Source organism: Mercenaria mercenaria, chromosome 7, assembly GCF_021730395.1.
Source record: "Mercenaria mercenaria strain notata chromosome 7, MADL_Memer_1, whole genome shotgun sequence".
NCBI lineage: Eukaryota > Metazoa > Mollusca > Bivalvia > Venerida > Veneridae > Mercenaria > Mercenaria mercenaria.
Genome location: NC_069367.1, coordinates 62,934,645 through 62,950,557, shown reverse-complemented (window position 1 = coordinate 62,950,557; position 15,913 = coordinate 62,934,645). Strand labels below are relative to the sequence as shown.

Below are 15,913 nucleotides of genomic sequence, written 5' to 3'. Positions count from 1 at the left end.
AATGGAACATGTTTCACTTTACAGTTTGTAATTCTTTCCAAAGATTCCCTAAGTTCTATCCAGCCATTTACACAGCGTATAAGAACATATGCACCTTAGGAATTACTTAAAACTGATTTAAACCTTTCCCTGGAAAAAGTTTGACTATAACACCTGACGCATAATTTCTTTCATCAAAACGTAACAAAAAAGCGGTGTTAAAGCAGAAAAGTAATCTTAATCATGGAACACTTAAGTAGATATCTCATTTATTAAACCTTATAAAACACCTGATGGGGCTCTTCCAACAGAAATTTACCTGGCAGCATTTTTGCAACGGTTATATGTCACATAGTCGCTTATCTTGAAGTTTTAGCCCAAAGTGCGGCATATAATGATTGAACAGTCTGCCATTCAGTTCTTTGTCTGTCCCATTCGTCTCTGCTTTGCTTGCCTAGAGCATAACTTAAAGTTGTTGCAAGTGATTCACTTTAAATCTAGCATACAGGCGAAAAAAAGTGATGATGCCAACAAGGAGAGAAGAACTCTATCTTCATTAATCAATGGTTTTAGTAACGCCACTTTTTGTTCTTGTAATGTGCTTGTTCGGAGCAGAACGTTCGATCTGTGCAATGGGTTGACTTCAGTTCTAGAATATATAATAACATGAAGAACTGCATGGAGTTGGGCAGGAGGGACGGGACAACGAAATACATGAGCGTGGAGCATGGTTTTCCATAGTAGCTGGAATCAAATTGGTATTCTGTGAAAATCCTTTAGATGCGAAGTACGCAAACAAGCAAAGTAATAACAGACTCATTTTATATGAATATGTTCCAAAAGTGTAATACTTTGTATCACCAACGACACACAGCACCTATATACTCAATGAAGCTGTAGCGATAATCCACTCTTAAGGAAGATCATCTGAAAGCTTAAAACACACACACAAAAAAAAGAAGAAAAGTAGCACACTTGCTTTTACTGAAGTAAGGATGTGCGTGAAATTAGCCAGAGCAGCCAGAGTAGCCAGAGTTCAGCCAGAGTTTAGCCATAGTAGCCAGAGTTCAGCCAGAGTTTAGCCAGAGTAGCCAGAGTTCAGTCAGAGTTCAGCCAGAGTAGCCAGAGTTCAGCCAGAGTTTAGCCAGAGTTGCCAGAGAAGCCAGAACTCTGGTTACTCTGGCTAGCCAGAGTAGCCAGAGTTCAGCCAGAGAAGTCATAACTCTGGTAACTCTGGCTGGCCAGAGTAGCCAGAGTTCAGCCAGAGAAGTTATAACTCTGGTAACTCTGGCTGGCCAGAGTAGCCAGAGTTCAGCCAGAGAAGACATAGCTCTGGTTACTCTGGCTGGCCAGAGTAGCCAGAGTTCAGCAAGAGTAGACAGAATTCTGGTTAGTTACTCTGGCTGGCCAGAGTAGCCAGAGTTTAGCAAGAGTATTAATATACCAGATTTATATAGCGCCCTTTTCATGATCAATTTCACGTTCAAAGGCGCTTTACATAGTTCAAATGCAGCCACACAGGGCGCATAATTCATCCTCTATTAGTACAGACACAGAGCGATCTGACCAGAGGGACAGAGTGAGACAAAGCCCCCACGACAGAGAGATCAGAAATCAGATACAGACTTGTCCGGCTAACTTAGCCTAGCTCGTTGCGAATAGACAGCCTGGTTCTTTAACGTGCCCAGTGTATAGCACTGATACACGCAAGGATTTCCTGGGTTCCTGACCAGTACACCTCTAGTTGGGTGGGAAGCACTGAAAAGCGTTTCTGAAAATTCCCGAGTAGCTGCCGGGGATCGAACCCACGACCTCAGGATTGGAAGGCCAGTGTGCAAACCACTGAGCTATCCGTCCTGGCTTTTCTTGCTGAACTCTGGCTACTCTGGCTGAACTCTGGCTACTCTGGCCAGCCAGAGTAACTAGAGTTATGACTTCTCTGGTTGAACTCTGGCTAAACTCTGGCTACTCTGGTCAGCCAGAATAACCAGAGTTATGATTTCTCTGGCTGAACTCTGGCTACTCTGGCCAGCCAGAGTAACCAGAGTTATGACTTCTCTGGCTGAACTCTGGCTGAACTCTGGCTACTCTGGCTAGCCAGAGTATCCAGATTTATGACTTCTCTGGCTACTCTGGCTAAACTCTGGCTGAACTCTGGCTACTCTGGCTAATTTCACGCACATGAAGTAAGGTTGTTTATGCGCAACATCCCTCGATTCCTTCCCTGTTCTCTCTTCTCGCATCATAACGTGGAACTTTGTTATGTAATTTCAATTAGCTTCATAATCCAATCCAAAAGTCCAGCAACGAAAACATTAACAACCTTGAGTCCAAGAACAATGCGAGAGCACAAGCAACATAATAATGAAAGGTACCAGCAGGTCGGATTACATTCAGTGATCATAGTCAGTACACAGTATAATTAGATGTTCTACGTCCTTATTAAAAAAAACAATAAAAAGGTGGATTTCTTAAGATAATAATTTATCGTAGAAAAAGAAATTAACGAAACCAGAATGAACGATCAAATAAATGCAGAACAGTCTTACAAAATAGAAAAGCTATATTACACTTTATGACTTTCTGAGTCCGGAAAACGTTTCCTGTCTATGTCGAAGTCTTTGTATCCCTAATGTATTTAAGTGGAATGTTTTGATTGCTTTCCAACTTAGAACGCGGAAAAAGATATGTTGACAGACGGACGGACGACACCATAAAATAACACATCCCGTTTGTTTTCAAAGTTTAACGATCGGTGAAGTTAAAATAGCACATTTATAAAATTTGAAGGTCACAGAGTTTGCGTAAGTGAAGTGTCCAAAGCTTATAAAAGCAAAACAACTGATAAAACGTTTATGGAGGTCGAGAAATTTGATTTTTATATCAAATATATTTATCCAGAAGAATTACAAATGATCTTGGACATTTCTTTTCATTTTTCAATAATCGTAACTCTTATTTAACGCAAACGTCCACTTGTGAAATGCATGCCGATGGTTAGATTTTTTGAGTGACACTGGTTTAAGAACAATGTATATATTAAAAGTGGAAAATGTAATGAAACAATTTTCACAAACACCTAGTCAATACTTTATTGAAACATAAATATATCTCGTACAAAGAAACACCTTGCTGCTTTCCAATTTAACTGGATCCAATCTCGTACTGGTAACTACGGTTTACGTCTGAATATAATTCCATGCTTGTTGAAACGCTACGTTATTCATCCCCAGGTGAGGTTGATAACCCTGGTTTACATTTGAATTAAACCCCATGCTCTGCTGGTTACCAGTGTTAATATTTGATTTGAACCCCATGTTCTGCTGGTTACCAGGATTAATTGTACTGAACCCTATGTTCTGCTGATAATTGGATCCCGTGTTCTGTTGGTTGCCACGGTTCATATTTGAACCGAACCCTGTGTTTTGTTGATTACCTCGGTTAACATTCGAATTGACCCCAATGTTGTTTTGGTTACCACGGTTTCCATTTTGTTTGAAAATGTTATAAAGTTGATCAAAGTTTACATTTGAATTGAACATCGTATTTTGTTGGTTACCATGTTTTCCATTTACATTGGGTCCGATGTTTTGCTGTTTACCAGGATTAACATGTGAATTGAACCCTGTATTATGTTGGTTATCAACATTAACATTGGAGCTGACTCCAATGTTCTTCTGGTAACCATGGTTTCCATTTGAATTGATCCCCGTGTTTTGTTGGTTACCAGGATTAACATTTGAATTGACCCAAATGTTAGGTTGGTTACCAGAGTTAACATTTGAATTGGCTCCTGTGTTCATCTGCTTACCTAAGTTCGCATTTGAATTGACCCCCATGTTCTGTCGATTACGAGAGTTAACATTCGAGTTGACCCCTATGTTTTGCTGGTTACCAAAGTTAACATTGGATTTGATCCCCATGTTCTGCTGGTTACCTGAGTTAACATTTGAATTGAACCCCATGTTCTGCTGATTACGAGAGTTAACATTTGAATTGACCCCCGTGTTTTTCTGGTTACCAGAGTTTGCATTTGAATTGGCCCCAATGTTCTGCTGGTTACCAGGATTAATATTTGAACTGACCCAAGTGTTTGGTTGGTTACCAGAGTTAACATTTGAATTGACCCCCGCGTTCTTCTGGGTACCAGTGTTTGCATTTGAACTGACCCAGTTGTTCGGTTGGTTACCATAGTTAACATTTGAATTGACCCCCGTGTTCTTCTGGTTACCAGAGTTAACATTTGAATTGACCCCAATGTTCTGCTGGTTACCAGGGTTAACATTTGAACTGACCAAAGTGTTCGGTTGGTTACCAGAGTTTGCATTTGAATTGACCCCCGTGTTCTTCTGATTACCAGAGTTTGCATTTAAATTAACCCCCGTGTTCTTCTGGTTACTAGTGTTTGCATTTAAATTGACCCCAATCTTCTGCTGGTTACCAGAGTTAGCATTTGAATTGACCCCATTGTTCTGCTGGTTACCAGGGTTAACGTTTGAATTGCTCTTCATTGTGTGAGTCCAGGTTTGCGAAAACTCCAAAGTCGTTATTTCACCATCAGCTATAAAAAGGTAAGAAAAATACGTATATTTGCTTCATATTTACATGAAAATATGTTTTTAAGTTTTACTTAGTCACCTGCTATTTTTCAAACGGTGAAGTGCGTAAGATGCAACGTATTCAAAACATGTATGCAAAACTTAACAGATGGAAATTTGACAGTTCCAAACAAGTATTATGTAATTTACATTGGTTGTCGGCGAGGGCAAGAATTGAGTTTAAGATACATTCATGTATAGCTGTCACATTGGCAGAGCACCTTTGTATTTAACAAAACAGCTTACAGAATATATTCATAGTAGACAAGGTTTGAGATCGTCATAAAATTCTGAATGTCGTTATGTTGTTGACAAAAGATTCTGTACTAACGGTCTAAAACTGAGCTGCCCTTAATATTACGCAAAAGTAAATCACTTGATACATTCAAAAAAAAATTCTTAAGACTGTATTTTAGATACTTCATGGCATTGTTTTAAATGTTTTGATAATTATTTTATATGCGATTACAGCAGGTTTTAGTTTTTAATTTATGTGAGTTTTTACATTTCATCATTAATATATTAAGGTTTGTTAAATTAAATGTACAACGCCATTGAATATGTCATTGTTAGAAATAGGCATTTAATCAAATTAATCAATTTCAGTTTCAGTTTCAGTTTCAGTTTAATATTTTGTTTAATGTTGTTCCGATTAAAAAACTCTTACTGGGTTAAAAATAACTGGAGATGGGTATCATAAGATTTTTTTGAGGCAGATCACTACCAAATCAAATGTAAGCCTCCGCTGGTCTATCACAAGTAGTCCAAATATAAATAGTGCTAATCTTTCTCCCTTTCCTCGTGCCCTTTCTCAATAGCATCGTGTTTTCTTTTACTCTACCGCTTTTCAGTATGTATCACTGTGCATTCTATCGAAATCGGCATGTTCCTATCGCATGCTAGGTAAAAATGGCGGCTTAAGAATTTAATGTAAGAGAAAAGAGAAATTTAAAGAAGTGAAAATGAGTAAATTCAGCGGTTTGTATTTAGCGAACTGTAGTTATCTTATATAATAGTTAACACCCCCTTTTCTTTTTGTTTTCTAAAGTAGCGATATAGTTCTTTATGGGAATATAAGTCTCTGAAAATCTGATATGTTAGAAAATGTCGGAAAACCTTTATAAAGTACGTGGATTTTATACGAAATAAAGAACATCCGGATTTAGTGGTGTTCAATCTTTGATATTTCGAAATGAATTGCTTGTTTTTGCCAGGCTAAATTTTGCCAAGAAGCATGACGGATACAAAATGTAAGTGGTTTATTGAATTATAAATGTAGATTTTATTCCAAACTTCGACTGTTTTAAACAGTGGGAATCTCGTTTATTTTTTTAATTCACTGCTACGGAAATTATTTGAGCGCCATATGTAATGGGTAATTGTTTAAAAACTTTTTTTCAATAGATATATAGAAAAATAAAAATACATACAATTGTGAACCGTGGTAAATTAGACGACAAACCACAAGAATGCTTTGACAGTTTTCAATTTTACATGGTCATTGAAATATTTTGGTAAAAATCATGCTGGGCTTTATTATAGTGTTATCATCCGAACCTTCATTAATACGACTGTTAACAATAGTAACCCATAATGAAAATGAGTTTTACCTCTGTTGTCCCCACCTCTATTATCTATGGCTGAAAAAATGATATGCATTTAACTTGACTTGTATTTATTTTGCGTCATTGCTAACGAATAAGTACAAACATATTTTCAGAAAATATGCTTAAACCCTGAAACGGACATAACTGCTTAATTAGAAGTGAAATGTTAATCTAGGGCCGTCCGTGCAAGTAAATCCTACACGTTTTGGACAAAGTTTGTTTTAATTTTTCATATCTGTTATTCAACAATAAGTAGACCGTGAGCAAACCACTAAATTTAGGCACACAGACATTAAATAGGAAAATTGGCTCGCGAGAAAAAATGGCCAACAGTCAGGCATAAATGGCGGAAATATAAATAGTTTTTCCACATAGATCATACACCACCACTACAATTTGGGGCCTCATATATTAGCTGATTTTGCAGTTCGTGTGTTTGGCTAAAAATATCTTTCTTGGGTCAAACATGACCCCCACATTTCTTTTGATTTTTATTCAGCAATGACAATATTATTCAAGAAAATGTTAGTTACAGACATTTAAAATGGGTCCTGATGTGTGCTGCGGTCATTGGAAATATATCAATTTTATATAGAATACAGAAGAACAGCTATTTAGTGTGTTGTAACCTATAAGGTGACATTGGTAAAAATTGAAATATGGCCAAATGAGGGTGGAAATGGGCTACTTCTACTTTGATTAGAATTTGATAGAAAATGACAAATGTATTGCATTTTTTGTTGTAGATGTGGATAAAACACAAACATATCACATATTCACTTTTTTTGGTCTATTTTTTTCTTCAAGAACAGCATATTTATAGCCTAAAGATTGCTAATTTCTGGCAATCAGAGGTAAAAATAAACAAATTTAACAGTTTAAATGTGTAATTTGTATGCAGATCAGAGTAGAAAATGGCAAAACGGGGCAAAACAAGGCTACATTTAGGGTAACTGCTTGAAAATTATGTCGCGACAGCTATTTTTGGCAAAATCTGACGCGTTGTCTTATGTTACTGAAAATGCCATAAAACCTTAGAAACTGCTGATATCAAGCTAAATCCTTGTATTTGTTCATGCATTTAGGTTACCTGTACATTTCAAATGAAACTGGCACAATGTCAGAGAAAAAAACCTTATAGGCATACAGATACTAAATAGTAAAATGGTGCGAAAATAAATGGTAGTCGCATAATGGCGAATACAAGTAGTCCTCAGTTTTTGTTGTTGTTTTTTTTTGCTCTGTAGAGCTATTTTCCTTATTGTCTTTGCAACTCTTTGCTAAAATCATATGACAGATCTATGATTGACATGTAGGGAGCATTTTCATAATGAAATAACAACATGACAAATGTTTTCATGGAAACATAGATCATACACCACCACTACAATTTGGGGTCTCATATATTAGCTGATTTTGCAGTTTGTGTGTTTGGCTGAAAATATGTTTCTTGCATCAAACATGACCCCCACTTTTCTTTTGATTTCTACTCAGCACTGACAGTATTATTCAAGAAAATGTAAGTTACAGACATTTAAAATGGGTCCTGATGTGTGCTTCGGCCATTGAAAATATATCAATTTTATATAGAATAAAGAAGAACAACTATTTACTGTGTTGTAACACCTAAATGACGTTTGTATGGACGCCGCCATCTTGAAATGGACGTCACGTCATTTTACAACATAAGTCTATGGGAAAAACATAAAATCTTGAATGCTAACTTCATTTTACAACTTTTTTTTAAAGGAAAAAAAATCCTAGAGATATTAACTTTCTGGTATTAACGATGCCATTTTTTGACAATGTTACATACGGTTTAAACAAATCACCGGAGGTCCACAAGAAGGTGAAACAGACATTTTTTCTTAGTCAATATTCAATGTACTACCGATATATTATATCTTTGTTTTTGCAAAAGATTTATGTTATATATTTTGAAGTATAAATGAATGAAAATATATAGAAAGGCATACACAAAATCATTTAATCTAGCAAAAAAGAAATGTTGATTGTTTTTATGTTATTTTACCATTTCTGTCAAAGAAATCGAATGCCTGGTGTCCCTCATTAAGATCTATTCTTCCGTCGTTGTTCTTATCTCCGGCAGTGAAGAAAGGCATGTATACATTGTTGTGGTAGAATGTCCATTCCGTGGAAAATTCATCATCAGAAACGAATCCATCATCTGTTTAATTAAAAAAAACAACAACACATTTTGGCGTGGTTTGACTGAAGGCAAAAGCTTTTGTTATACAGGACTTGCCTGTCAAATATAATACATGTAGCACGCATTTCTTGTTTGTTAGGAATGTGTTCTTGAAATTATTTTTTTCTTCTTCAACATGGTTATTGTGTAAGTAAATAATTTCAATGCATGCGAAGTAAAATAAAATAGTTCAATGTTAGGCGAGTCCAGAATATACAGGGCGAAGTTTCTTTAAAGGTATATCAGATCAAAATTTCATATATTCGCATTAGGTTTAAAATAGTACACACTTCATACATGTACACATAAACTCAGTAAAAATGTGTACTACCACAAAATCATTTAATTTAGTTTTCTCCCCTCATACATCTCTTTTCAAATCTTAATGTTAGTATTTTACAGTTTCATTCATTAGAGGTTCGTTATAGATGTAAAACGAATCATGCTACGTGAGAAAAGGAGTTTTTTTTTTCAAAAGAACTGTATAAATCGCGATTTCAGTGCGAAATGATTTCACTGCAGAATGTATAATGCCAATGCGACAACTGTGCTGAAATTCGCTTTAAATATATTTTATTGATTATGCTTTCACCTTCTTCCTATTCAACTTTCCAATAAACAAGTTTTCCGTTCTAGTACACTGCTAAAAATGAAGAATTTATGCATGTGCAATTGTGTACATGTATATACATGAAGTTTCGTACTTTTTTTAAACACAAAAACGTCATTATTGCAAAATAAATATCATAGATCAATATTACACAACAGGTTCAAAAAGACCTATAGTCGCTTTTATCTTTGAATAGAATATATCATAAATTCAATAAAAAGGTGTACATGTGCGCATACGCGATATGTAATAAGAAAAATAATGTAATAAATTACTTACCTTTACCTCGCTAATTTCATTACAATTAGTATGAAATTTGATCTATCTTGCCAGTACAAATTTGCTTACTGTTTATGTCTGAAGATCTGAAAACCATTACTCCTTCGTTTCTGGATATTCTCGAATTACCATCGGTATCATAAGCTTTAAATACTTTCCCAATCATATCCATCCCTGGCTTTGGGCACTGGCAACTGTAACATATATGCTTACTCAACAGCGAAAGGGTTCAAGTGATTTATGTGAATTTTCAATACATATCAAAGTGTTCATGATAAAGTTTTAAAAGTCTATACATGGATCGTTTGGAAGAATAGAATAAAAACTGAAAAAGTTTGATAGGAGTCTGTTCATGACAGGTTACAAAATATGCCTCCTTTTACTGAGTTAAACGGAACTCTGTTATTTAGAAACATATTTTTTTAATTTTAGGGCTTCGTAAATGCAATGTTTCAGAACATATAACAACACTGTGTCCAAGTACATTTTTGTACGGGGTGACATTTTACATTATCCAATTTCTTACCCTTTTTAACAACTGAATTTTGAAATTGTCCAATGATTTTTAAAAAAAGTTATAACATTACACACATATAGAAGATTGTGACACATTTATACGTGCGTGCGTGTGCGTGCGTGGGTGCGTGCGTGTTTCTATATGTTTATGTGCGTGTGTGCGTACGTGCGTGCGTGCGTGTATCTATATGTTATTCGTGTGTGCGAGCGTGCGTGCGTGCATGCGTGCGCGCGATTGTGTATCTTCAAAAGTATGGGAGCAGTTTAATTTAACCGTGCCTCACTTCCTTAATTTGACTTCTTTATAAATCTTCTAACATATTTATTATCTATCTTTTCTGTCACAAAACTAGCAACACCTTGTATATCAAAAACATAATTACATGGAAATTTATGTCACTGTTAAATCCCGTAAACTATCACAAAATGCAAATTTTAAGGCATACCTGACACCAACAAGGAGACACGTGATTATAACTACCGAGATCTGAAAAACGAAAAGAAAGAAAGACATATTACATCAGGAGAAGTCTTATTTTAAAATAAATACACAGATATGCACGAAGTGCTAAACATTAAACAGTATGCGAACAAATACTTATACTTTTCAAATATTACTCAGCATTTTTAATGAAAATAAAACAGACGTGCTCTGAAAATGTTATTTAACCATAAAAGTCGGTCTGTTTTAATAAACAAATTATGTTGAGGAAGAAAGTCTTACTGCTTGATTTAAACATTCTGCAACGTGGTTTATGCATTTTACTTCTTTCTACTTAAGAAACAAATAAAAATAGGCATCATTCTAACGGTATCAATGGGCAAAAGAAGGAAGGTCTTGAATTCTGAAAACATCTTTTGTCATTATATATTATAAGCAAAGGTACTTTTAAAAGGAAATCTCATGAAAATTTCAAAGTTCAGTTTTACAAAAAAATTAAAAACGATTTACTTGTACATTTTACTTTTATGGTATGAGAAATTCAAACATCTCACATAACAAAAAATGCAATTTTAAATGCACATGGTGTGTACAGAATAGAAAATGGAATTTTGACAGTAATCTCCAAAGTACCAAAGAAGAGATTCATTCGGTAAAAAATAATGAGAAACTTTCCAGTAATTACGAGATCTTCTATCATTATTACAAGTGAGTTATCCATATCATGTAACTGAGATCTTCCTCGTTATCACGACCTAGTATTTCGGTTTTTTTACGAGAAAATATTTCGTTATTACAATAAATAATATAGTTACTACAAGAAAGACGTTCAGTGATAATGAGACTATTACGGCCGAATTTTCTCGTATTTCCGAAAGGTATAGTAAACCTTTAGGGGGTTTGTTTTCTTTTTTATTTGACTTTGTAGTAGAAAGATGAAACTGCACATTTCTGGGTAGGATTTCAATGCTAAAGCTTTAACCAGTTTTACACAATTACTGCATGAGAAAGATAGGTCTGCTGCATTTAAAAGAAATAAAGAAAAATTATGTTTTTGTACATTGCGTTGCCCATTTTCAGCTATTTTCGGCGGAAAATGCCAAACTAGGTGTATTTGTGCGATACCTTTCTGTGGCGATTTAGGAGTATAAAAAGAGGATATTACTACTTTGATCTAAACTAACTTTCTGTTACTACTTTTGCCAAGGTTTTTGCATATTTTCTATTTTCATTTTTCTGATAATTTTGGGACAGACCTTAGTGAAAACATACTTCCCCTTCACACTTTTTATTGCAGCTATAAGTTTTGTAAAACGTTTTTACTCCGAAACTTGTGTATGAAGTCTTATTAAAGATATCGCAAAATAGGAGTTAAAAAATAAAACGGCACCCTATAATCATTACATAAAGTATAAACATACTAATATTATTATGTTAAACAGTAACGAAAATGGTGCTATTTTGTTGATTTTATATGATTGAATTGTACATGGTACTAGTCTGTTTTACTCCAATGGAATAAAACTGATAGACTTAAGATAGGGAATTCTTTTACTTTCAATGACTATCTGTGTCTTAGTAAGTGGTCAAAACTAACCAAAATACCGATATTAAACATTGTAGTTATTGTACATATTGGAGTGACTGTTGGTCATTGGCTTAGGAAATCACAAAATACCTGTAAATATGTTCCCTATTTTAACTATACATGTATATAACAGTATCATTCATCGTCACGGAAGCCTAGTGGTATAGCACCCTTTTCGAGTGCAGGTGGTCGTGGGTTTGCTTCCTGGCGGCGTCATACCAAAGACGAGAAAAGTGGTACTGATGTTCAGTTCTAGGACTTAGCAGCCCTGTTTTTAATGGTGTATCGTGGCATGCGTCCATGGTCCGACGCAGTAACCTTCATTCCGTCGTTTGCTGTGCCAACTACCTGTTGTACTGTATTTAATTGGTTATGTTGTGCCATCAACTACCTGTTGTACCGTATTTAATTGGTTATGTTGTGCCAACAACTACCTGTTGTACTGTATTTAATTGGTCATGTTGTGCCATCAACTACCTGTTGCACTGTATTTAATTGGTTATGTTGTGCCAACAACTACCTGTTGCACTGTATTTAATTGGTTATGTTGTGCCAACAACTACCTGTTGCACTGTATTTAATTGGTTATGTTGTGCCAACAACTACCTGTTGCACTGTATTTAATTGGTTATGTTGTGCCAACAACTACCTGTTGCACTGTATTTAATTGGTTATGTTGTGCCAACAACTACCTGTTGCACTGTATTTAATTGGTTATGTTGTGCCAACAACTACCTGTTGCACTGTGTTTAACTGGTTACTGATAAGAAACATTATCTTAAAATCAACTGTTTTTCTGTTGTACTTTCACTAAAGGCAACTCTTACCTGCTATAAACGCTCGTGAAAACTGTACTACACTGAAATAAGTGCTTAGCTGAGATAACTAGTTGAACTAATAAAGTACTTAAAGACCACTAACTAAAACATGGGTATACTATCCGAAGTGTTTCTCTTTCATACATTTTCTTTATCACTCTGTTAGACATTCGGCCTTACCACGTCCTATGCGCTTTAGTCAAAAATCAAATGTAATACATATATAAAAAGTAATTAACAAAAATGCGCTTATGAGAACAGTCTTTGATACGCTATATTAAAGGAGGTAATTTATCACCATAAAGTACTGGTTATGACAGCTGGACACACATCCAGATTTTTTATGTAATTATGTATAAGTGAAGGTTGTTCTAATCTCTTAAGCTATACCAACTGTAAAAAACGTGACTTCGCAAACAAATTATTTCACAATAATGCACCATAATTTTAAAGTTTGCGCGGAAACATAAGTAAAATTAGAAATCCTGAACATTTAATTGATTAATTCAAGCAATTTCAAACCTTATAAAGTAGATATAGAAGAAATAAACATTTTGCTTACCATTTTTAAAGAAATATCTCGGAAGTAAACATTCAAACAAACTCACTTGGTCTAAAACAACGCTTTCTTTGAAACGTTTATGTTCGAATAACATTTTGCCCTTGATATGTTTATGGAAGTGCTATTGTTCTTGTCGGTAGATTAATTACCACATGCAGGGGATATATAAATAGTCTTAACGAATACATTAAAGTTCCGTGTGGAGATAAAACTTGCGATAAATCTCAACAATGCACCATTGTGTCTTTACATGCGTTGCATTGCAAATCCTACTACTGACATTTAAAAACAACAACAATAGCAAAAAGAAAAAAATCAACGACGAAAAGCTTTCAAAAGTGCTGAACTTTATTTTTACAGTTACTGCAAAGATGTGAAGTCATCATTAATAATGGTACACAGTGTCACCATTACATGTCTATATACACAATGCGTTGTAGCATCGTGTTACACATTGATGTCAATCACGAGAAGAGCTAGATCATCTCTAAAGGTGTTATCCAGATACTTTGTAGCATTAACCTTAATTTTATTCAGATTCGTGTCATGCTCTGTTTCCATGACCCGTGATGATAACCGGCTAATAATAAAGCATTCTACATATGTGATTTCAGCATTTTTCGTTTTAACGGTAAGTCATCTATATTGTGCTATATTTACTTTCGAAAAATTCCGAATTGCGATACGAGAGCACGAAAATTACCGAATATCCGGAAAACTGAAGTCAAGCCACGGTTATCACAGTACCAAAAGCATGTAATTTATTTCATTTCTTAAAAAAAAATATATAAGAGATTAATGGTAATAAATACACTAACGCTCAATCTTTTTAAATAAATAAAAAAGAATAACACAAATTTTCTTTTAATTCGTATGATTACTACTGAAATAAATTTATGCGTACACGTGTATGAATCAAACAAAGTTTTCTGTCATGATAGCATCTTAGTTGTTTTTATAATTTTTTTTGATGTTTCGTACACTATTCTGCATATTTAACGGGTTCGACCACATAAGATGCGCAAAAATAATTCGTCAAAATAAAAGACGTTGTTAAATCCTGCCCACTGATTTAGATGACGTGCACGTATACTTTCTTTTGAAAATCATATATTTATACTTATATAACCTGACAGCGAGCTGTCATGAATTTAAGGAAATGAAAACAAAGGAATGAATGATAAATCAGCGAACCTACTTCGAGCTAGCCATGTCACTATTTATTCACTGACTAAATGAAATACCCTAGATGTAGATATATCTTTTAAGTTTTAACGTAATCGGTTTAAAATAAAGATTTGTGACGCTCTAGCGAAGTGGGCGAGTCAGGATGTAGCCTTAGGCTAAGAACCAGATACCTAAAACCCAAATACTAGAAATACTATACTAATTATTCATCAACTTTTATCCGTGTAGTTTTATTATAACATTTACAAATAATTCGTAGTTAAAATACCTTAGGGGAATCACCTTATATCAAAAGACCTTAAGTAATTCACAAGATACCGTGCAGTATTTGTCATAAAATCAGCATAAAGTCAGCATAATTACAAATCATTGCTTAAATATTTCTCAGATGGCCTTAGAAATACGTTCTTGTAAAATATCAGCACAATTAACTAGCATTAAAGTCACTTTGACTTTCCATATTTTTGTTAAAGATGGATGCATGTATTTCAATAAGGCTTTAAGCTTATTGTTTAGAACTAAAGTGACCGTCATGGTCACAAACCGAGCAAGGGAAAAGTGACCGAGACATAAATGGTCAAAATGTGTTACAATGTAGATTAACTAAACTTATATGGTTAGTGACTAATTCGGTCACGAAGGACCAAGTTTCCGAAAATTGTGAAAAAAGAAGAGTTGTCACTATTGGTGACAAATGCCCCCGATGCGTGCACAAGAATACTACAGTTGTCTGCACAAAATAGGCCAGAACAGTTTAAGTATGAACCATACTGTGACATTGACCTTGACCTGAGAGACCCAGGTCATAAGCGCAACACACCCTCAATACATGTATGGTTAACATTTTCAAATCCCTAAATAGATGGCAGTTATGGACCAGACAAGAAAAAGACAATGTTAACCTTTGACTTCTAAGTGTGACCTTGACTTTGGAGCTAGGGGTATGGGTCTTACGCATAACATATCATCTTATTATAGGGAACATTTTCAGAATAATTTGTATATTCAATATATTGTTAGCGTAACACATACGCACAGATAGGGCTTGGCTCCCTTTTCATGTTTCATTGCTATAATTATTGTTGAATTGCTGTAAATAATAGAAATTGGGTCATTTGTGGCTGATTTGGGTTCATTATGTGGATAGCTGGATCCCAGCATCACACATTATGTCAAATACAGAAGTTAAAGGGAACCAGATATTTGATAGAGCAAGTACTTGTTGTAAAACGCTATGTTTAAATTTGGACCAATCAGAAATAAGTTCTAAAAATAGCACGTCTGCTAAGGTATAAATAGGTAGATGGATGACAGAGAACTGATTTGGTATCCAGCGGCTGAAGAAGACACATCGAGGATAATTTATCCCAGTACCTTGATAAGGAGACTATTGCAGTTACCCTGTCGGGGCGGATAAATTATTAAAAGAAGACGTTTGAAGTTCATAGACTAAAGAAGAGTTGCAGAATTTCAACAAGGTTTCGAGCTATAGGGCAAGCGCATAGGAGTTTTACCTT

The 15,913-nt window shown here is 34.9% G+C and overlaps 1 protein-coding gene across 1 annotated transcript; it reads right to left on the bottom strand.

Annotated features, from left to right (window-relative positions):
* Window positions 1–3,053: 3,053 nt before the first annotated feature.
* LOC123554064 (putative uncharacterized protein DDB_G0286901) lies at window positions 3,054–13,319 on the bottom strand. Its single transcript, XM_045343941.2, has 5 exons — window positions 13,209–13,319; window positions 10,245–10,285; window positions 9,352–9,476; window positions 8,217–8,372; window positions 3,054–4,540 (listed from the first exon to the last, which is right to left on the bottom strand). Exons 1-5 carry the CDS (start codon window positions 13,209–13,211, stop codon window positions 3,159–3,161), a joined length of 1,707 nt encoding a protein of 568 aa, XP_045199876.2. The 5' UTR covers window positions 13,212–13,319; the 3' UTR covers window positions 3,054–3,158.
* Window positions 13,320–15,913: the final 2,594 nt, after the last annotated feature.